This window comes from Camarhynchus parvulus, chromosome 3 (genome assembly GCF_901933205.1).
Source record: "Camarhynchus parvulus chromosome 3, STF_HiC, whole genome shotgun sequence".
NCBI classification, from domain to species: domain Eukaryota; kingdom Metazoa; phylum Chordata; class Aves; order Passeriformes; family Thraupidae; genus Camarhynchus; species Camarhynchus parvulus.
The window spans coordinates 21454577-21476610 of NC_044573.1; the positions used below are offsets into that span (position 1 = coordinate 21454577).

The 22034-nt window shown below is 38.8% G+C and overlaps 1 protein-coding gene across 2 annotated transcripts in view; it reads right to left on the reverse strand.

Annotated features, from left to right (window-relative positions):
- RPS6KC1 (ribosomal protein S6 kinase C1) overlaps positions 1-22034 on the reverse strand; it is an 85107-nt gene that overhangs the window by 58267 nt on the left and 4806 nt on the right. The window contains exons 1-6 of one of the 2 annotated variants that reach the window (XM_030944684.1): positions 20755-20765; positions 17616-17736; positions 10558-10673; positions 8539-8632; positions 4825-4884; positions 3676-4038 (exon numbers count right to left, since the gene is read on the reverse strand). In XM_030944684.1, the coding sequence (XP_030800544.1) occupies positions 3676-3967 (292 nt within the window). In that variant the 5' untranslated portion in view covers positions 3968-4038; positions 4825-4884; positions 8539-8632; ... (1 more) ...; positions 17616-17736; positions 20755-20765. Of the gene's footprint in view, positions 1-3675; positions 4039-4824; positions 4885-8538; positions 8633-10557; positions 10674-17615; positions 17737-20754; positions 20766-22034 lie in introns of those variants that run through there. The other variant, XM_030944683.1, reaches the window with a different exon arrangement.

Below are 22034 nucleotides of genomic sequence, written 5' to 3' on the forward strand. Positions count from 1 at the left end.
CAGCAATGCCCAGAAAACACAAGAGGAGCAGCAGCATTGGTACATATTCAGAAGAAAAAGGAAATTATGGCAGCTACTCCCTGTCACTGCAAGCAAGGCAGCTCTGGTATACATGAAACAAGAAGGCACAAAAGGTGCAGCTCCAGGGCTACACTGACAGTCCAAGATTTCATTCTATTTCCCACTGACAACTGGTTAATACTAAATATGAGTATGGAGCAGAAGTAGGCCAGACATGTGTAAGGAGCAGATCCCACAGCCCAAGGTATACACCAGTCTCTGAGCACGCAGTCTTTCCCCAAGGGACACAAATCGGGTCTCTTGGCAGGACTACAAATAGGACATGAAAGGATTTAGTACTAAACTCTGCAAGAGACTAGCAAAAGAAAATACATGTGCACCTTGCCCAGAATAATTAACACCACTGTACATCTGAGAGCATGTGCACAGAGCTGAAAACAAAGTCAAGATGGCCATTTCTCAAATATACAACACCTGCCTTGCCTAACACTAGTGCCAGCAGCTCAGAGAGCTGGAAAATCATCAGGAATATAACAGGCTCAAGTGCGTTCAACTGCCTTTAGGGAAGCCACTTACCTCAGACTAACCAGCACAGGTATATAAACCTGCAGCACTGAACTTTCTCACGCATGGTTTTGTTGAGCAGATCTTGTGCTGAGCCTAAAGGAGCAACTGGTGCCAGACACAGCCTCACCCCTCAGACCCAGCCAGGCAGCTCACAGAGGCACCGCACCTGAGCGAGTGCTCTGCCTCAAAAGTCAAGCTGGAAGCACAGAAGATGGGTGGCATTCCTTCCCCCATCTCCATGCGCTGCTACAGTCGCCCGATTTCAAGTCTCGGGCGGCAATTTCTATTTCCTTGCCGCCACCTCGTGGCCAATGTCTGTATTCCCGTGTCACTGCATTTTCCAGGGAAACAGCCACCTGCGGCCCGTTCTGCAGAGGCTGTGCACAGAGACAACGGCACTGCACAGGTGGGTAAGGATGGATGAACACTATGTTTCACTCTCAGCTGTTACAAAGTCTTATTTACACTGAAGAGGTGCAAAATAATCAGTGGCAGACGACCAGAAGCGTTTTGTAATAATGCACCAAGCTTATCTTTGAAAGGAGTATGTTATTATCCGTGTGAAATACATAACTAGGGGTGTTTAAATAACAAGTGATTAGGTAGAAGATTTGTGGGTTTTTACTGCAATATACATTAAATGTTCACATATTTATGCTAAACACACTGCCTTCACAAAGCAGCTAGATTAGGAAGTTTTGTTTGGGGTTTTTTTGTTTGTTTGTTTTGTTTTGTTTTTTTTACTGTCCTCATAGATCATGAGATGGTGCGTTTCTAGGAAGACATTTGGACCAGCCCTGCCATCATGAAGAGGGCAACAGTGTCTCTCTGCCAGCTTTCATAAGCCTCAAGGAGAATGGGACAAAATTACCTGGATCTACCCAAATCCAGTATGAATGCCCAGAAGAGAAGGAATATTTCTTCACAGCCATGCAAGGTAACACAGAGAAATGAAAAAACAGCTGGCTGCTAGGAACCACCCTGTGTACAATTATCCCAAAGGATAAGATGCCACCTAAAATGCAACTCATTCCCATTACTCCCTCTTGTATGCAATATAGATACAATGTCAGGGACTGCAAAGAAAAAGGTGCTGGTGGTGGTTACATGTTTCTTCATCCATCAGGAACACTGACACACACCACACAAGTAACCATCACTAAAAATTTATTAGTAACTGCCACTGCACTGAGTGGCATCAAGAAAATCAGGCAGAATATCACAATTTTCTAAAATTCTTTGAATTTCTTCCTAGCCTGAAAAGCAGGGATAAGTGGGTGATAGAAAAGGATTAACAGTTATCTAAGGCAGCTGGAAGAGCGGCTAGTCAACAGCAAAGAAGAAAAAATCCTTGGAGGAAATTTTGGCAAATATAAGTAAGAAGTTCAACCTACTCTGGTTTAACAAGTTCATATGCATGAGTTGAGCAAGTCACCTACATGCAAAAAAGTCTTTCATAACTTTAAAGCAAATGTATTACCCTAAGGATTACCATGAATTCAAAGCCAACATGTTTAACCACTGCCACAACTCAAGTATACACAGTAATTACCACAGCAAAACTGATGGGCAATAGACTGACTTGTTTTCATCCCCTGACAGTTTGAAACTGTTTAATAAAGAAAGCTTTTGAAGTTGAAGTCTGAAATGTCAGTTCAAAACAGCATCATGGCAGCCTTGCATCACGACTGGCAGACAGAAGTGTTTATGACAAAATAGGATCTCCTTCAGAAGATCACAACTGAATGGCCCACAGGTCTATGAAAAAGTGTACTTGCAAAGAAAGAATAGCTGGGCTCTCCAAAAGAAGACTGCCAGCATATTCAACACTAAGAATGAAAAACATTTTGACAACACAGGCAAGGAAAGGAAGGATGCTATTGAAAAACCACAACAAGCAGCAAAGCAGAACCCTACTGACATCACTGAGACTTGAAAAGAGGTGGATTTACTTTTGCCAAAAAGTATAAGACACTTTAAGCAAAGGCTATGCACATATCTTGGCTCACACCTCTAGTTCTCATCAGTAACCTACCCATTATTTTTTGCCAGGCCCCATTAAATCAGCTCAGCAGGTAATTTCCATTGCTAGAACTGTTCAGAAGGTCTGGACCACTGCTGTGCATCCCACTGGGATGCAGCAAAGGCTTCTTGCTTGTGTGTGTTTGGTACATTCATGTCTAAGTCCAGATCTGGAGCAGCAGAATGCACCTCTCCTGTACACTGTCAAACAAAGGCATGATTCTAATCTCACTCATTTGATCAGTGTGGGACAGAAGCACAATACACAGACCCTGAATTCACTCCAGGAAAGAACAAATCTTTCCCTGTACTTTATAGTTTTAAGCCACTGTTGGACAAAACACAGATTACATGAGGTTATCACTTGAGATTCTCAAGAGTGAGAAAGGAAAAAATTTTCTCCCTTACTGACAAGGTGCAAAGAGGCAGAAATTTGCATGTAGTTGCATCCAGTCTATTAACAGCTTTTGCAGACCTATATTGACAGACCAAAGCCTTTTGAAAAGGTAAAAAAACCCGTTCTCCTCTAGCAATGCAAGCATGTAAGTTTCTATGCATCCTTTAGCTAGAAAAGAATAGTTTAATGGAAGAAGCAAGAGACTGTGAGACAAGAGCAATTCTAATCCTTTTGTGATTGGGAAGTTAACCTGAGTCTGCCTCTTCCCAAGCGTAAAATGGGGATAATTAATCCTCACTTAACCATGTAAATTAAATAATGTTTCAACAGTGCTGCAAGTGCCACATATTAATTAATGGCTAGGCAATAAAAAGGAAAGAGGCAAAAGCAGAGCACTTTGCTACTTACCTGCAAGTTGAAGGTTGTGCTGCAATTCTAACAGAGGAGATATTGGGCACTTGGAAGATGAGACCCTCAATTATCATTCAGTCTTAGAGGGAAAAGTTTCTCTCTCATATGCACACAGCTATCAAGTACTTGAAAACCAAGCATACGTAACTCTGCATTTCAGATCACTTCTTTGCAATGCAGCAAGCTGATGTTACCCATGGAAATGTCATAAACAAATACAACCAAAGAGAAGACAAACAGCATGAGAAGATCCATACCTTGAACACCTTCCAGAAGCAGATCAACCCCTTTTCTATAAAAGCTTAAGGCAGTTTCATAATCTTCCTCCTCCTCCTTCTTCAAGGCCAGTTTTATTAACTCGCCTGCTTTCTCCAAGTAATCTTGTTTGCCTGGTTTGGATTTTAAGCTTCCAGTAAACAAACCATGGCTTTCCTTTTCTCCTTCAGGTTTGCTCCACTCCTGCTCAGATGCCAGCGTGCTTTGGACTGGGGGTTCAGAAGTAACACAAAGGCCAGCAGCTCTACTGGGAGAACTTTGGTTGGATGCCATTCCATCATCTACCTCGGCAAGAGAATCTACATCGACTGTCAGTGAGATCAGGTCACTGTCACTGGAGAAGCCTGGAAGTCAGAAAGGCATCCATTACTCTGGATTGCTCATATACCTTAGGAGCCTTCAAAATTCCTTAGCCCATTCAAAGATTTAGCTCTTTTCACTTAGGCAGTTTCCTCAGAATACCCACAGAAGCTCCCTGATTGCAATGCTGCCTCTAAAAAATTTTAGTACCTATAGAAACATTTTTAAAAATTAATGACAAATTCTGCAGAACAACCAGTCTTCATTTCAGTACTAGGAATGAAGAGACCAACATCTAACACCCAACTTAAACTTACAAAGCAACTCACCATTGGGCTCCAGGAAATTACAAAACTAAACCTGTGTGACAGGAGCCAAATTACTGTTGCAAGAAATCCCAGCATACTGTTTATAATCAGCAAGATGAAGCATCCTCAAAACAGTAAATTAGGAGCTTGAATTAACACAGAGTTACTGTCAGCTTATGCATCATGCAGCACTCAGCTCACATGTAATATATATAATCTTCCTTCATTGCTAACACATGGTAAAATAAATTACTTAGCACCTCTTTCATCACTCAAATCTGAGCTAACACATTTTATTTTACATTTGCCATAAGTCACTACACGCTTACTGCAAACTGACCTTCAGTATCTAAACCATAGGTACTTTTCATGGTTATTTGGGAATAAATGGCAACAATGCTATTTTACATATATACCATTTCATTCTGTAAGGATTAGCATCCACAAAAGGCATTCACTCAATTAGGGTTTTCTAATGATTTAATTTCCACAAATGTAATGGAGACAACGTCCACATCTCACCTCCACATTCCGACTGGCTCGTAAGTGTCACATCATCAAGCCCACTTAAATCCTTTCGAACTGAAAAGAAGGACAAAAATGTTTCTGACACCCATGTGTACAACAGATTACAAGTTCCTTTGCCATCAGAATGAAAATACATGACCCTCCTATAAGTAAAAGTATGAAACTGCTCTTTGACTGGCTATCAGAGATACCCATTTGTTAACACAACATTAAAAGTAGGTATTAGGTTTGCCATTTCTCACTGCTTCCAAGATTGAAAAACTAAACACAGGTCCTTGCTTGCATGGGGGATTATTCAAACCTCACACTCCACATTTCAACAACAGCAAGACTACAGTCCCTATCTCACTGCTCTGACAATTTACAGCTAAGGAGACTTAAAACAGGAAAGTTTTCAAAGCTGGGACCTACACACAAGGGAAAAAAAAAAAAGCCAGCTTTCAGTCTCAAAAACATCATTCCAGAATAGTACTCTGCATGAGACATACGGAGCAAGCCACAAATTCGGCAGTGCCACCTGGATATCAAGTAGCAGTTTGTTTTATCACCTTGGCACATGTACCCACTGAGGCAATAAAACAGGCAACAAGGTCAAGACATTTAGCTGTTTGCACGCACAGAGAAAGTAAATTCTGAGCTAAAACTTGGTGCCTGCTTTCTCCTATATTATTGTCAGAGAGATGAATTTAACCATATTTCCAGGTAACATATTCTGACTTATTTTCAAAAAGTATGTGGCAGCAGGTAGAAGCTGACTCAAAGGCAACTAACTCATACTTTCTTTCACATTTTGCAGCTGTAAAGTTACAGGAGTTTAAAATTTATAGGAGTAAGAAGGCACTGTAGAAATACTGCTTTCCTAAAATCCAGCAGTTCCTTAACATGAGTGAGAGGAAAAACACATGAAGGACAACAAATTACCAACCACTCTTTGTCTGAAAAGCAAGGGACAGTGATACTTAGGACACACTATACTACTTGAGAGGAAGGGACAGGGTGCACAGAAGACAATGTTGTGATCTTCTCATGGAAGGGCTATAAAGGGAAGTGTACAGGCAGAGAAGAAAACTGTGTAGCCCCCAGTCCTGCAAGAAAGAAGCTAAACTCACAACAGAAAAGCTGGAGGAGGGTAGAGGATTCATTAACTAGCATAATAATAATGAGCCATTCAGCTGCTCAATTTAGGGGCAGCAATACCAAATTTGGGGGTGGAGAACTAAGCATTTATTAAACACCATTTAGAGGTACCAGGTGGTGAAAGCAGATCTGATTGATGGACAAAGAGTGCAAAGAGAAACCACGAATGGAAAAGCTGGGGGTTTTGGAAGGGTGCTCTGGCCACTCAGATGAGATGAATTAGAGCCCATCCACACAGCAGATTTCACACAGACTCAAGTTCCCCTCCCTACAGGCCAAACAAAACCACGTTTGCTCTTGTCTTGTAGCCAACTGGACCAAACGCTCTATGAACACAGCTAGCATGGCACAGAGCCTGAGCTAATAAACTTTTCTTTAGGTCAGGTTTAGAGCCCAGAGCTGGCACCACACAACAATAGTCATGGGGTTTCCAGTCAGCTTATGGGGTAGGAAGCATCTCAGGTGCACAAGATTATTTCTGGGAAGATCGTGCGTACATGGTAAAATAGAAGGACAGAGGAAAAAAGAGAATGAAAAAAAAATTACTTCCTGATGAAGTTCTCTAAAGAATCTGGTAAGTTAATTAATATAGAAAGATTTATGATGAGGAAGTGGGACATCTGAACATCATCCAGTGTACTCACAGAAGAAGACAAAGTGACTGTTTATAAGGAATATAAAATGAGAATAATGATGCTGAAATTGAACATAAATCTCTGTACTTGTCTGAAAAAGGTATCTGAAAAGTAAACACAGTTTCCAAAAACTGGTGGAAAGCCTGGGTAATCTGGCCTCTTGAAAAGCAGATTCCTGTGAAAGCATGAACTGCCAAACTCCTTTTACAAGCAAGATAATTGTTGCTTATTTTGGTACAAAAACATTTCTACTACTGTCAGTTTGCATCTTCCACTGTTAATGTGCACACCTTCTGCAAAATGAACTTTGTCTGGAAAGAACAGATAAAAGCGAGAAAACACAACCCACCCTTAAAAGCAAACAGCAGCACCTGTTAAGGGATGGATTTGCTACTTCTCAGTACAACAGCTTGAAGGAGCAGTGCCCACGTGGAGGCCCTTGCATGCCCACAGAAGGTGACACAGTGAACCAGCCACAGTTAACTGCCATAATCAGACTGGGAAAAATCAGCTGCAGGCAGGAGCTGTGAGGAGAGTCAGGGAAAGGACTCAAGGCCGAGTATTGCCACTGCCATCTAGAGGTTTTAAAGACAGACGTCTCCTTCTGTCCACAGCCTCCTGCCCACCAAAATCTGCTTTCAAGCATAAGACAATGTGAGCTGGAAGACACATAGGTTTTTAGAAAATATAACTCCACAAAATTCACATTCAGCACATCCAACTCCTGTGCTCGTAGTTGTTCCAAGGATCCTGTAAAAGCCCTCCAGCCGATTCAGAAGGGTATCAAAGAATTTTTCTACTTTACAGCATTTTTCTTTTCAGTATTTTATCTGACATAAAGGAAGTGGTTTTCTTCTGCTAAAAATGAGGCCCTTGTGAATAATGAATAGAAGTATTCACATTAAGCACTTTTAGAAGCAGTCTATTTTATAGGGCACAGTGTAAAGTGAGAGCATTGTCAGAATCTGAAATGTTAAATTTCACAGAAATCATTAAAACCCTTTAACACTAGTTAGTGCTATTTACCATAACTGCCCTCTTCAACTAAACAATTATATATAAACATATATGTTTATATATAAACATATGTTTTATACATAAACATAAACCCATATCGTTTTATATATAGACAACAACAACTTCTATACTTTTCCCTTCACAGAACAAAATATTGTGGGGACATTCATTCATTAGCATCATAGAAGGTACTACAAAATAAAATGCAAAGCTCACCTCCTATGTAGAATATATTGTACAACTAAGAACAAAGTTATTGACATAGAGAGATCCCAATGACAAGTCATACAACCTCAAGTGAAAAAAATTAACCAACCACTGTCAGAAGACAAAACCCATGTTTTGTTCTCCAAGGGTTGTTTTATCAAAGGAAATTCTATGCCAGAATGATCAGATCCCCTCCTAAATAAGCTTAAGAAGTGTTTGTATAATAATGTGGATTTATATATGAGTGCTAAGCAATTCCAAAGGAAAACTTAAGAGTTGAAGAAGAATTTCATAGAAATCACAAGGACCAAGCATAACTCAGAAACACAAAAATATCTAAAAGATTGCATGGTACACAGAAATGCTTAAACTGACTCAGCCTAGAGGCAGGCAAGAAGCTCCAGTACAGCATTTATTTGGGCTGACTGACCCTTCCTTACAACTCTACTATTTTTTAGTGCAAGTGAACTGCCACTAAAAGTACCACTAAAATTACTCTACACATGGTATCCAAGTCAGCATGTACACCTTTAGAATGAAACTTCCAGAAGTGCAAACAGCTCTGCTGAGCCAAATTGCTCTCTTGCCAATCCCAGCTCAGCATTTTTGCCATAACAAGCAAACAGAAACTGGAGGCCAATGCTCCATGAAGAAATCTGCCTCTTGCCGTTTACGATCATGCTATGAGGTTATGTGGGAAGAGAAAGCAAACCTTCAGAGCTGCAGTCAGACAGGTTGTCAGTCAGAGAGTCAGACAGAGGCTCAACAGGACCAATCAACTCAGAGCCATCATGCACCTCTCCACCCTGAAAAAAAAAGAGCAAAGGAATTACTCAGCTGCTGTGCTCTATGGAAATTCTCACTGTATAGAAGTGATAGCCAAAATGATACCGCCTAATCAGTGAGTGCTCCATTACTTTACAGTTAATGAATTGAATTAAACCATAAAAGCCTGCAAAATCTAACAGTTAAGCCATGTTTGGTTGCCAGAGACTGACTAGGTATCTAGAACCTAGTCAGGTTCAGAATTTTGAACCACACAGACCTGCACACCCAAGTCTAACAGTGCTCCTGATCTCTTGTGTCACATATAGTCTGTGCCCTTCAGAGGTGCTCCCAAGCACAGGACTGCCCATCAGACTAATGTCCCACTCATGACCCACTATCTTGAGTTCAGTCATAGCTGAGACTTCACAAAAATACAAGGAGGACATTCCTCTCCAAGCCTGAAAGGAAACAAAGCTAAGAGAAGTAACAATAGCATTAGAAACCACCTAAATGTTTTCAGTGTTTTCTTAAATTTCTGCTTCACATCCCAGGAGCACACTTTCCATGCCACTTTAACAAAAAGTGCACCATTTTCAAAATCATATTACAAACAGGCATTGCTAATCTGCCTTGAACCAGCCCAGCACATTTTCACACAAGCCAGCTCTTTCTTCTGGAGTTTATAACACATAGATGAACAGAACACTCCCTTCAGATGTTTCTAAGAATTCATTGTCCAAGTCTCTCTCTCCACAGCCACAAAAATCTGAAAAGGAACAAAACCACCCAAGGGTAGAGGTAAAAGCACACAGGCTGAGCTGGTGACAGACCAAATCTAAGGCTCTCTTCCAGGAAAGTATGACACCACATCAGCTAACAAATGAGCCTAAATTATTGCATTTGCATAACCCTCCTTGAAGACATAGTTTGTCCTAAAAAAACACTGGTTTTCTAGTTTTATTCATTTCCCTGCAAAGCCAGAAAAGGTTCATTGGGAGGCTAAAACTAACACTTTTATTAAGCAAAGGAAGGAAAGAGAAGTCTGAAAAACTACCCAAAAACCACAGAAGTATTTCCAAAGAACTGAAAAAATGCAAATGCAAATAAACCAAAAAGTAAAATAGTCTAACTCAGTCTCCCAGTCATTGACACCAAAGCTTAAAGAACATTATTTTAAGTATTTTAAAGAACACTGCAATAACGTCATCATGAAAACAAGTGAAAAATCTTAAGCTTTGATAAAATTTTGCTCTTGCATATAGATACCATTTAAATATACTAAACACATTAATATGCTTAAGTCCCATCTCAGTCAGATGAACATTTCCTTAATTCCAGAGAGTTACTGTCATGGGTACATGTAAATTTATGCTTATGAGTTTGCAGAACATTAGACTAAGCTACTGAAAATAAAGAGGTTTGAAGGAACTATTGAACAGAAACTGCTTCAGCCGTAATAAAGAGCAAGTCCATATCAATGTACTGTCCTAAAATTTGTTATGGAGACTGGCTCTCACAGCACTGTACAATCAGCAGGTTGGACTAGTTATATGCCAAATTTGTTGCTGTGGACCTGAGCTCACAAAGACCAGAAGGAAACAGTGTAAACAGTCTTCGCTCCTTTGGTTAGAAACTATAAACACCTACTGAAAATATAGGAACAGTGGCAATATTTTTATTACTTCCCACTGGAATTTATCATCACAAGTTTTGCTCAGCATTCAATTAAAAAAAATTCAAATCCCTTCACCTGAAGTTCCTGTAAAACTTTCCACCTCGTAGAGGTGTGGCATGGGGTTTTTTTAAAGCCACATTTCCAGAGTGAACGGAAAAGCCCCAGTCCCTTCCCAAAGCATGTCAGAGCAGCTCACTGCCCTTCCATGGTTTATAAAGTAAAGCAGAATCAGTACTATACTTCAGTCATGTCGGTAAGAAGCAAATACTTCTGCAAATACTAACCAACCTTAAAAAACTCTTCCAGCTGTTTGCTGTTATAGAGAGCAGGGATATTGGCAGAAAACTGCAAGAGATCTTCAGCACATTGCCTTCTTTCTTCAATCACAGTTTCATCAAATCGCCCTGGAACAGACACACAGATTGACAGCTTCAGAAACAGCCATACATTTATTTTGCAACAACAACTACAACGAAAGAAAACAAACGAGACAAAAGCAACCTTCTGGAGACAATGCCCTGAGTCTATGAAAGTCACTCCAATGCTTCAGGAGAACATAGCAAATCTTCAAACTTCCTATTCTCAATTGTCCCTAGAGTCCCGTCTTCTGCAATCCGCTCGGATGATGAAAGCTGGCAGCTACGACAAGAATCCTTCGCCCTCTCATCGTAAGAATATGTGAGGCAACACTCTTGATTAGCCAAGAGACACTAACGGATGTCCAGTGTTATCTGACAATAAATGATACATGCACAATTTGACAATATGCCAGTCAGTGTCAGCCTTGATTATGGCCCAAATCCTGTAAGGAGCTGAGCAATCTTCACGTATTCTCAAGAACAACGCACAATATGAGCGGGTAGTAAACAAAGTATTGCTAAAAGCCCCCAAACAGATCTTCAATTCCAAGGTGCCATTTATGGAGGAGACAAAGTGTAGGGGAGATGGTGAAGCCCTGCTACCAGACACCGAAGCTTTCCTCTGAAGTAACTCCATGCAGACAGGGTCTCATCTCCTTCTGGATCCAAGAGGTAAACAGAGCTGGAAGCAGCTCATTTACTAAAATGTATGATCATTCCTTTTTCTCTACTCAGCACCCAAAACATTCCAATTAGAAAAAACATACTTAAAAACAATCCCACAGTTCACCTGAAGAGATTTGCTTCTCAGGAGAAAACCCTTGGATTGCTACCTTAATTCACATCCTTCACAATTGCACGCAACTTATTTTAGCTTTTTATATCAACATCACTTTGTTGTTGAAATAGTTACAAGTTTACAAAAGAAAAAGGGCAGAGGTTAACAGTAATAATTGGAGGAGAATAGAACAGATATCGCAACAGCTATACAGAGGGGGAAAAAAGGACTGGGAAGACAAGTTCAAGAAACAGTACTGCTATAACAGCATGATCAGAAAAATAAGAACCACCTGTGACAGCTCTGTGGCATTAACCTTTGAAGAGGACAAAAGAAACATTGAATACAAAAGCAAAATTCATTTATACTTAGAGCAAGCAAAAAAATAATCCCAGAAGAAAGTATCAAAGCAGGATTCTTTCCAGAAATTCTTCAAGTAAATAGCTCCTGCCCATGCGGTATCAGAAAAAAGGAAATAAAACTAAAAAGACACACACATACTCACAAGATCACAAACAAAGCTTTTGGGGCTTATTTTTCCCATGAAAGAAAAGAAAAGACATCATTGGGCTAATTTTCAGCTGGACTGGTTCCGTGCCTTACCCACCCTGCCGTTTCAGCTGTACAAACAGGAGCAGCTGCACAAAAGAGTGAGCAACAAGCAAGCAGAAAGAAGGCAAAAGCAATGCTACCACAGTGAGTGCGAACATTGAAATCAGGCCCTATTAAACTGCTCACCAAACTTCCTAAGTCTTCAGAGCAACACTGGGGGTGCATTAGGGCTCTTGGCTCATTCCATGCAAAATTGGACGTCATGGAAAGAAAACAACTTCCCTTAGCAAAGCACAGCAGTGTGGCCCAGCTAAATGAATCTACAAATTCACACAAACACTGCTACAATGCAGTAGCAAATCAATGGCGAAGAAGTAAACACCTAACAATACCAGAAACAGAAAACTTTTGCTAGAAAAAAATTCTGTAAGATATTTTCCCTCGAGAATCTCTCCCTGTTCCATTTCATCAAACTCAATAAAAACTAATTTTGTTTATCCACATCTTCTCAGTACCTCCACTGGGCACCAGATAGGACACATCAGGACCAGCCCTGCCAGGCTGACTGGTGTGCATTCACTGATTGCCAGGCAGCTGCAAACCTCACAGGTATGAGCTGAGCCTGCCTGGCCCTCAGCAGCACCAAAACACATGCTCTCTTCTTACTCAGCTGCCATTTCAGACTTTGCAGAAGTATAATTACATTTGCAACCACCTTCACTCTCAAATTTAGCTGATATTAGCCACATCAGTAAGAGGTTCGACTTTCTAAAGGCACAATTTCACAAGCCTTAGTTTCTTAGGATACTTAGCTAAAAAAAATAGAAATACATGTTAGAACAGAGCTGTTGAAACATTAGTCACTGTCACATTTTCCAGCCCATTAGCATCATGATAGCATCAGGAAAACTGCTTCTAGAACTAGAGGGCTTTAGGGGAAGGAAGAACATTATTCAGTACTGGTTCAGTTCACAGAACTCCTGGCATCTTGCTGGCAGTTTAATTCCCAGGCAGCCCCGCCCATCTCCTTCCTCCTTTTCCTTTTTTCATACTTTCAAGCAATTTGTATTGCTCAACACTTTCATTGTCACTCTTCTCAAGGAAATACTCAAAAGTGCTTATGCAGCCAGCTGACTCATCCAACATTTCTATCAGGATGTCATTCTGCATCTAAATCGACATTATTTCTACTAGTCTTTACAATTCTCAGACCTATACACACTCCATTACAGGGATCACATCTTTCTGATATTTTTAAGAAGTGTCAACTACAACCTCAGCGTATAACACAATTCTTACTCCTCCAGCAACGATCCATTCAAAATTTCCTATTTACATAAAAACCAAATGTAAGTTCCTATTAAAAGAATCCACAATTAATTTTGTGGAGCAGACCTGAACAACTAAACACCCAGCAAAGTGTGTGTTCATGTTTCAGTTAGCTTCTCACAAGACTTCCTACTGTACATGGCACCAAATTCATAAACACATTACCTCATCCAGAGTCTTCAAATACAAAGAGCACCTTTATGTCAGCACCCTGACTCACTGCTATCAAGTTGTAAATATCTGGGGAGCTTTTGTTTCTTTTTTGGTGGGTTGGGGGGGTGTAGGTTTTTTTTTTTATACCAGAGTACATTTCTGCAATTGCTAGACAACATACACGCAGATTTACCCATATTTTGATAAAATGCCATGAATGGTCAACATATGGAAATACTTACAAGTGTCCAACAACAACAACAACAAAGAAGTAGCTTGAAAGTACTGAAAAAAATTATGTTAATGTGTATTAGGAGAGGACAGTAATCATATCCCAGATATAGGTGTCATAATTTCAGCAGCTGGATATGCTAGGACATCTTAGATTTCCATGATCAAATTCACTGAGGTTTTTCCTATAAAACAAGTAGGAAATGTTCAAGTGAAGTACAGAGAAAGTCAGATGATTTCTTTTTCCCAACCACAGGAATTTTTCTGCTTTGACACAAGCAGGTCTACTGCAACAACATAAAAATACACACACTTTGTGGCAAGTCTTTAGTTGCATGAAATATGGAAGCACAGCATGACACATTTGTTTTTAAATACATCTCAGTTCTCTACACCATCTCCTGAAGCTCTGAATGCTGAACTGGAGATGCTCCTCAGCTTTAACAATTCTACTACAACTAAGTTCAACTGTCAGAACCACCAATGCCCATTTTGCAAACTGCACCCTCTGCAAACAATAGGTACAGACATTATTTAAAGCACGGATATCCAAAAAAAACAACCAACCAAAACAAAACAAAAAAAAAAAGAAAGAAAAAGCTGAAAAAAAATCACAAAAAAACCCCCACCAGTTGCCAACAATTCTACTCACAATTTTAATTAGAAACTAGTCTAAAAGCTGCAACAATTGTAACATTGCCAAAGGGAAGCAATACTACAGAAATGGTCCATCAAAGCAGCATGGAAACAAAAGATCTTGAGAGAGATGGACCTTGCAGGTCATCACTAACAGAATGAGACTGAAAACGAGTTTTTCAAAACCTTGTTATCTATAAAGATTGTATTTTTCCTCCAGTACAAAAAAACCTTAGGGTTTTTATTTTAAATTAAAATAAATCATATGGCAGTTACTATGTGCAGAATTGCAATGAAAGGATACACAGTAAAATTTTATATTGAAAATACAAAAATAATTCTTAAATTGGAGAATCAGATAGGGCTGTTCCTTTCAGCTACGTACCAATCATTTAAAATTTGCTTTTACATTACTCCACTTTTCTGTATTCTTCTGTGTCTCAGCTTCATCTAAATGTAGTGAGGTTTGTTTTCGTTTGGTTTTAATTTCAAAGAGGTTTTTAATAAATAACTGCATTGAATGTTTCTGTGTATTTCCATCTCTCACAATGTACATTTCAGTCACTTTTGTTCACTAAATACAATGGAAGAAGGATGTTTTTCAGAAGGGATTTCACTCAATTCTTCTCTTGCTTACAGAGCTAGTGTAAAAACAGTTAATTTGCATTTATAGAAATTTTTAATTTGTTAAGATATTAGACACCTATACTCTCTTCTACCCTGATTTTCTTTTACCCCTCTCTTTTCTCCCCTATGAATAGCTATCATACCTTCTACCTGAAAATACTAGCTTTGTAAATAATTTGTCCAATGAGAACTCTACTCTGTAAATCGGATTTAAAATAATCTCAGAATGAAACTATTACTATATGCTTTATTTAACAAGTATTGTCCATGCTCTGACATAGCACCAAAACTTACCCCACTTCCAACTTCTTAAATAAGCAAAAAAAAAATTACATGAAACTTGGATACAATTTGGCTGATGTGACATACAATTTAAACCAGGAATTTCACCTAGCTCTATGCAGAGAGCCACAAAATCTACATCAGAATTCAGCTTCATAGATGCAGGCCAACAAATGTGAAACATACTAGATGCTAAAACATACCAATCTGAGCCACATAGAAAATTTGCGAAAATAGCCTCTAGATGACTGCCCAACACTGCTAAAAAATGCCACACAAAGAAAACCTGCAAAAATCAGCACTAGACATGCACAAAAAAACCACCAAATACTGTCTGGGTGCTAAAGCGTGCACAATACATCCAAACCATGCAAAAAACATGTATGGCAATAAACACAATAACCAGACACAACATATGGAAACTGCAAATACACATAAAGCATGCCCTAGAGATGTAGTAAAAAAATGCCAAACAAGCTCAACACTAAAAATGCTAAAAATCTGGGGAGGGGAAAAAAAAAAGATGTGGTAGCAGGACGCAAAAGAAAAAAAAAAGGTAAATCCATGTTAAAGTGTGCTGTATGTTTAAAAAAACACCAAAACATATTCAAAACACATGGCAATGGAAAGCAACACTGCAGCAATGCCTACGAAACAAAAGACATTTTTTTAAAAGTTCAAGCAGGTTAGCAAAAAAAGAGCACATTGGAAATTCATGCCAAAAGATGCCAAACATACTGGACACCCGAAATACCACTGCAGTAATGCCAAATATACTGGGACAACACTGTAAGAACCAAAATCCACCCCAAAAAACACACAGAAATCCCAGACCAGAAACAAGAGCATATGGCAGATGCATTTTAAAAAATGCCAAACATCCTGGACACTAAACCCCATACAAGGTGCACAGAGAAACCATGAACACAAATGAATGCTAATTAAAAAAATGAAACAAAACAAAGAAAAAAAACCACAAACTAAATCAACTTGTAAACACCATAAAAAGAATTTAATAATCCCAAAATGCCTTAGGTTCTGAAAAGGATTTTAAAAATCCAAAATACACCTCAGAAATTGAAAATCTCACCAAAAAAGGATCTGGCAGATGCATGCCAAAAAAACCACCAAACATGTTCAAAGATTAAAAACCATTAAAATGCCCAATTGTAAATTGCACATGGTAAATTCATGCTAAAAAGGCCCAACAAATATACTGGATACATAGAAAAAATTCCACTGCATAACTCAAAAAATAACAAACTGAAAAATCGTACCATGTATGTATGCAAAAGAACCCACTAAAGAAATCCTGGACAGAAATAACATCTTAGCCATGCCCTAGGGACCAAAATCACACCTAAAAACAGTCCACACTGGAAACCTTTAACCCCAAAAGCACATTAGAAACCGAAAAGCTCATGCGAAAACCAAACTAAATGTGCATGACAGATGCAAGTAAACAAATGTCAAACACTTGTTGGACACTTTCAAAATCCAACTTTAAAATTCTTGGGAAAATGGTTTCAAAAGCAGATGGTAAATGTACACCAAAAGCAACAGTCAGCAACACTTTAGAAATGCTTCAGAAACACTCACAGAGCATGCAGTATACGCATGTAAAAAAGATACCAAACATGTTGAGCACACTAAAAAATTGTTGAAAAACACTTAAAAACGCAGTGGCTATTGCGTGATATATAAACATAGCTCCAGTTTGTGCTGGACATGAAGAACATACACAAATAAAGGTGATTTTAAAAACACAACGCTGCTAAAAAAATATGGTGGGTGGAATTCTGTACACTCACACCACTTCCCTGGAAGTCCACCTATAGCTCATTCATGAGGACAAACACATCAGGATGAAATTAAGACCTATAAGAGCTAATTCCTTTTTGTCACCTGTTTCTCTGGCAGATTGTTTTGGTGAAATATGTAAAACTGATCTCAAAAGCCTAGCTAGATAAAACTGACAATTGCAATCAAATTGCCATAATATTTTTTTTCTGTTACAACAACCATTTAATACTTTAAAACAGCTCATCACTAAAAATCAGACAGCTTATAATAAAATGTTGGTGTTTTTTTTGCTGTTCGAGTGCTGTTCACAAAGCTAACAGAGAATTTATGCTCCTGAAAACAGGGAATGTATGTTGTAAAGATACAGAACATATACATCAATAAATAGCTCAGCTACTATGTCTAACGTGGAGGGGAGGACATAAACTCTTATACATTACAAAAATAAATAAAAGCATCAAGTTATGATACTAGCTCACCTAAAGTTGAGTAGAAAAAGCACAAAGAAAATTTTTCATCCAGCTACAAAACAAGATGTATTTACAGATATTGAGTTATCAAAGAATTTTAGCAGGTCAGGAAGAAATTATGCTTACCAAACACTATTGCTTTGGCAAAAGGTGGAAAGAGCTCTGTGTGTCTGCATAGGTTTTTATGAATTTGCCAAAGATCTTTGTGCAGTTTCTTAAAGTCACTGTATCTCTTCCAAACGATTATCTGAAGCAGAGAAACCAGAGAGAAGCATTAGTGAGGTTCATTGTTCATATTACATCACACCACAAATCCACTGGGTTAATCACATCAGACCACTAACTCCAGCAAATTTGTTTAACAAAAATACACAGTCTGAACTGCCAAGTGTAACAAGCATAAAAAAAGGTCATTATCTGTCCCCAACCCACATTGTGGCTAACAACACTACAGTGCATAGAGAAAAACTGAGTAAAAGCTGAAAGGAGGGCAAAGGCAGCACTGCTTCAGTCATTCTGAGATCCAGACCTACACAGGGAGCCAGTAAGAGAGAAAAAAATGCTGAACAGGAGTGTTGCACTATCCAACATTCAACAGTACACTGTGCCTGATGCAGCTGCAGGTGTGGGGAAGAGAGACAACAGCAAAAGAGAAAACCAGGGAAGAGAAATCCCAACACAAGCAAGGGATTTTTAGGGACAATATATTAAACACCGAGGATTAGAAAACAGCTCCTAAATTGTGTATGTAAAGTGTGGATCAGATGTAAATGCTAGCCTCCATCTTAAATGTTTTTTTATAATAACACCAAAAATAAAATAAATTTAAAAAAAACCAAACCAGTATGTTCCTTTTGTAATCTAGACAAAAAACTCCATTTTAGGAATATAAAGATGTCATCGGTTCATCAGCTATTCCTGATCCCTCCTTTTCAGAAAGTAGTCATCTCTCAGTCAGGTATCTACTTTATCCTTCTTCCATCCCATTCTTTCTATTCAAGAAAGGAGGAGAACCCAGTAGGAAAATCAAACCAATAAAAGAAGTAAACAATAACACTTACACTTGACTGCTACTGGATTTGTTATCAGGATGAAAAGATATTAACACAAATTTTTTTATATCCTGACCTCATTTTTGGTCAGACTCACTAAGCCATCACAATAAATCTCAACACTAATGTAAAGTGATTAAAGTAGAACAGAAGGGAGAGTGCATGCATTCAGCAGTTGATTCCACAGTTGCACCAGTCAAATGTCTCAATTAACTTAATACAACTTTAACTATTCCACATATTTCAGAATGATTTACCAGGTTGCCTTCTCATGAGCAATCATAATTGAAAAAGTTGAACTTTTCCTCAATGAAACCAGATCTAGAGCTAAGCAAAAGTTTTAGATTTAGAGCATTTTTGTGGCTTTGTTTTTTGGGTTTTTTTTTTAATACTGCAATCAGAGGCCTTCTAAGTTTCAACAGATGCAAGTCCTACCTCCAGAATAATGTAGACATAAGGTAAGAGGATTGTCAACAGTGGACATGCAAAGCTTTAGTGTGGCAACACGCTATCCACGTTGTAAATTTAGCTATGCTGGAACCAGCAGTCCTGATTCTGACTTCCTTATTGGCACATATTTTCATTACTTAATTACAGCTGGTACTCCTCACACACAAGTGAGGCATCTCAAGAAGGCAAACCAGTCATTTTGCTATCAGAAATAATATTTTTTCAATGCTTTACTTTTATCTAATCCAATAACCAGAGACTGCATGATTAGCACTTCTTGAGCAGTGTGCATATAAAACAAAAAATTGCTTAAGATGGTGAATTTTTTAAACATTGAGTTACTGTATTGTCAGTACTTGGAAACAACATGAAAAGCTGCCAGAAAATAAGAGCATGAGATTTCATTCCACCAAAAAAGCATCATTTTTCACTGCTACAAGTGATCACTCAATAGTCAAGAGGAAAAAAAAATAAATATCCCTAAGTAACTTTCATAGCAAAAGCAGTCAAGGTTATCCTAAAACCTTCCAGAAGCTCATGGAAAACATGCCTTTGCATGCATGTGGCCCAGCAAAGTTAGCAAAGTTCTAACATCCTCATTAGAAATTAGATTTGGAGGAAGGACACATTGTACTTTGAGGCCCAATGAAGCACAGCAAGTATATCATAAAACATATGTTAGACTTGTAATGCAATAAGGTGTTTGTCATGGCGACAGCCAGTAGATCTCTATTAACTCATGCAACTCATCTGTTCCACAATGAATAAGCCTTTCTCCTAAATGAAAAGGGAAAAAAAACACACAGGACTACCCTAGATGCAATTGCCTTACACACCACATTGCTACCATCAAGAAGCAAGGACATTAAAGTTAGGCCCAGTGGCCTTTCTGTATCTGCTATCCCCACACAAAACTTCACATTTATCTATTTCATTCCTTCAAGAGGAAAGCCTTACAAGGTTCTCTTCCTTCCTGCCCCAACAACAACAGCTGGGATTACACTGAGCTCTAACTGGCTGCAGTGGTAAAGACTTGTATCCCAAAGGGCAGCCAAAAGATGTGACAGAAAACTGGCAAGTGGAGTTGAGGTCGCAGCACTCAGCCTTACAAGCAGCTGCACATATGTAAAGAATGTATTCACATCACAGCAGTGGCATTAAGGGACACCTGGAGGAGGAGGCAGGCACAGCCAAGTGGTCCTACATGGATGTGGGAAGCAGGTTGCATGAGACACATCCTAAAGCCATGAGGTGGTTTTGTGCACAAAATTTCCTATTCAATTCTTCATTGAGCATTCTGGAAAACTGAGGTAAATTTATTTTCAGCGGGAGCAGGTTAAGGGCATATTCTTTTTCTTCCAAAGGCTGCTCACAGTTCTTTTTTTTACTGTAAGAGGCCATGTAACAGAAAAGCTCTCAACATATGAGGGTTTCTGACTACAATTCCCCCTTATGTCAACCACCATTTAGGACATTCCTCACAATAACCAACTATTTTCAGATAATGCTTATAACAGACTCACCCTGCATCTAACATGCTATCACATGCAGAATAATTAATAAGGTACAATGCAGGGTGGAAAAGGACAACTATTAAGAAGTTCATCTCATATTTATGTCCTCTTATTGTCAAGAGCATGTGAAACTCTGCATGGGTAACCTATAGACACAAATTAAAGCAACAACTAAAAGATATGGTTTTGCTATTGTGTCAAAACTACTTAACACATATTCATGCAATACTCTAGCTGAAAGACACTTACAATATATTTTTCTGATGAATGGACTCATCAACAGCTCTTATAAAGTGCTTTTCCTCACAAATGAAGATTAGGGTAATGGCAGAATGTGCTCATGGATAGGTTCAATTCAGGAGTCTCCCTGGAAAAGGTGAACATCAAGCTACAAACTACAGTAATGCAGTTCTAAACTTGATCCATGATCATCTCTGATTCTGATAGGTTACTTTGATCTCCTACAGATTAAAAAAAAATGCAAAAAGCACAAATGCTCATGCTTGCCTGATTCTCAAGATTTCAAAGAAGGATGCAGTAAGGGTGTGTTACATGTATTAGCCAATTCTCACCTCTGCCAAACCACTAATCAGTAACTCATGTTTGACCACACAGAGATGCAATGAATTCAGTTATGAGCTCTTCTTTCATCAACTATGCAGGTTCTCCTCAGTTGTACTAAGAGACTGCACCAGAAACTGAACATATGCATGTGTTACACAATGTCTGAAAAGCCAAAAGGTTGTGCTTTTGAGGGAAGATTTTGCAGGTACATAGTATAATAGTAACCATGTCAAGTCACTAGTCCAGAAAAAAATCTAGGAGGGGAGGGGGAAGATTTATTTATTAAAAAGAAAAAAATCTACAATGCACACACATGTGGTGTATTTTTCTCTCTCACTAAATGACTCCTGTGACAGACTTTTGAGGTATTTAAGACGCACAAGAATAGAGCAGATCCTTATTCAGAGACTCTTCAGAAGAGGCAAAGAATAAGTAATTTTAAAGTTTTGTCAAAATATATAACTGGAAAATACTTAAGGAGCCTCAGAGAGATAGGCATAACACCTATGACTTGCAGTCTAATCTCTGTCAACAAGTCCTAGACTCCTCCATTCTCTCTCTTCACTAACAGACAGTAATGGTGTAGGCTTTTCAGTGAAGCATTGGTTAAAGAGGAAAAGAGTACCTACAGCTGAGACCTAAGACTTGAATTGTGGACTGATCTCTAATTTTACCAGTAGGAGTTAAGTAACCATCAATTTGCCAATTCCAGCCCCAAGAAAAGAGCTTGTAAAGTTATCAAAGCAGTTTTGTCATCAAAAGACATTTTAGTCCCTAAGACTTTGTTTCAAGTCACCATTCATCACTGAGGGATGAAATGCATCATGTTACACTAGCTACTGTTTTTAACTATGAAAGCTAAAGACAAATGGAAACGTACGAAAATTGTTGGCTCAATTACAAGGACAAAACACACAGAAACTGCTAAATTACATCAAAGACGCTTCAAAAGGCATAGTGTGATT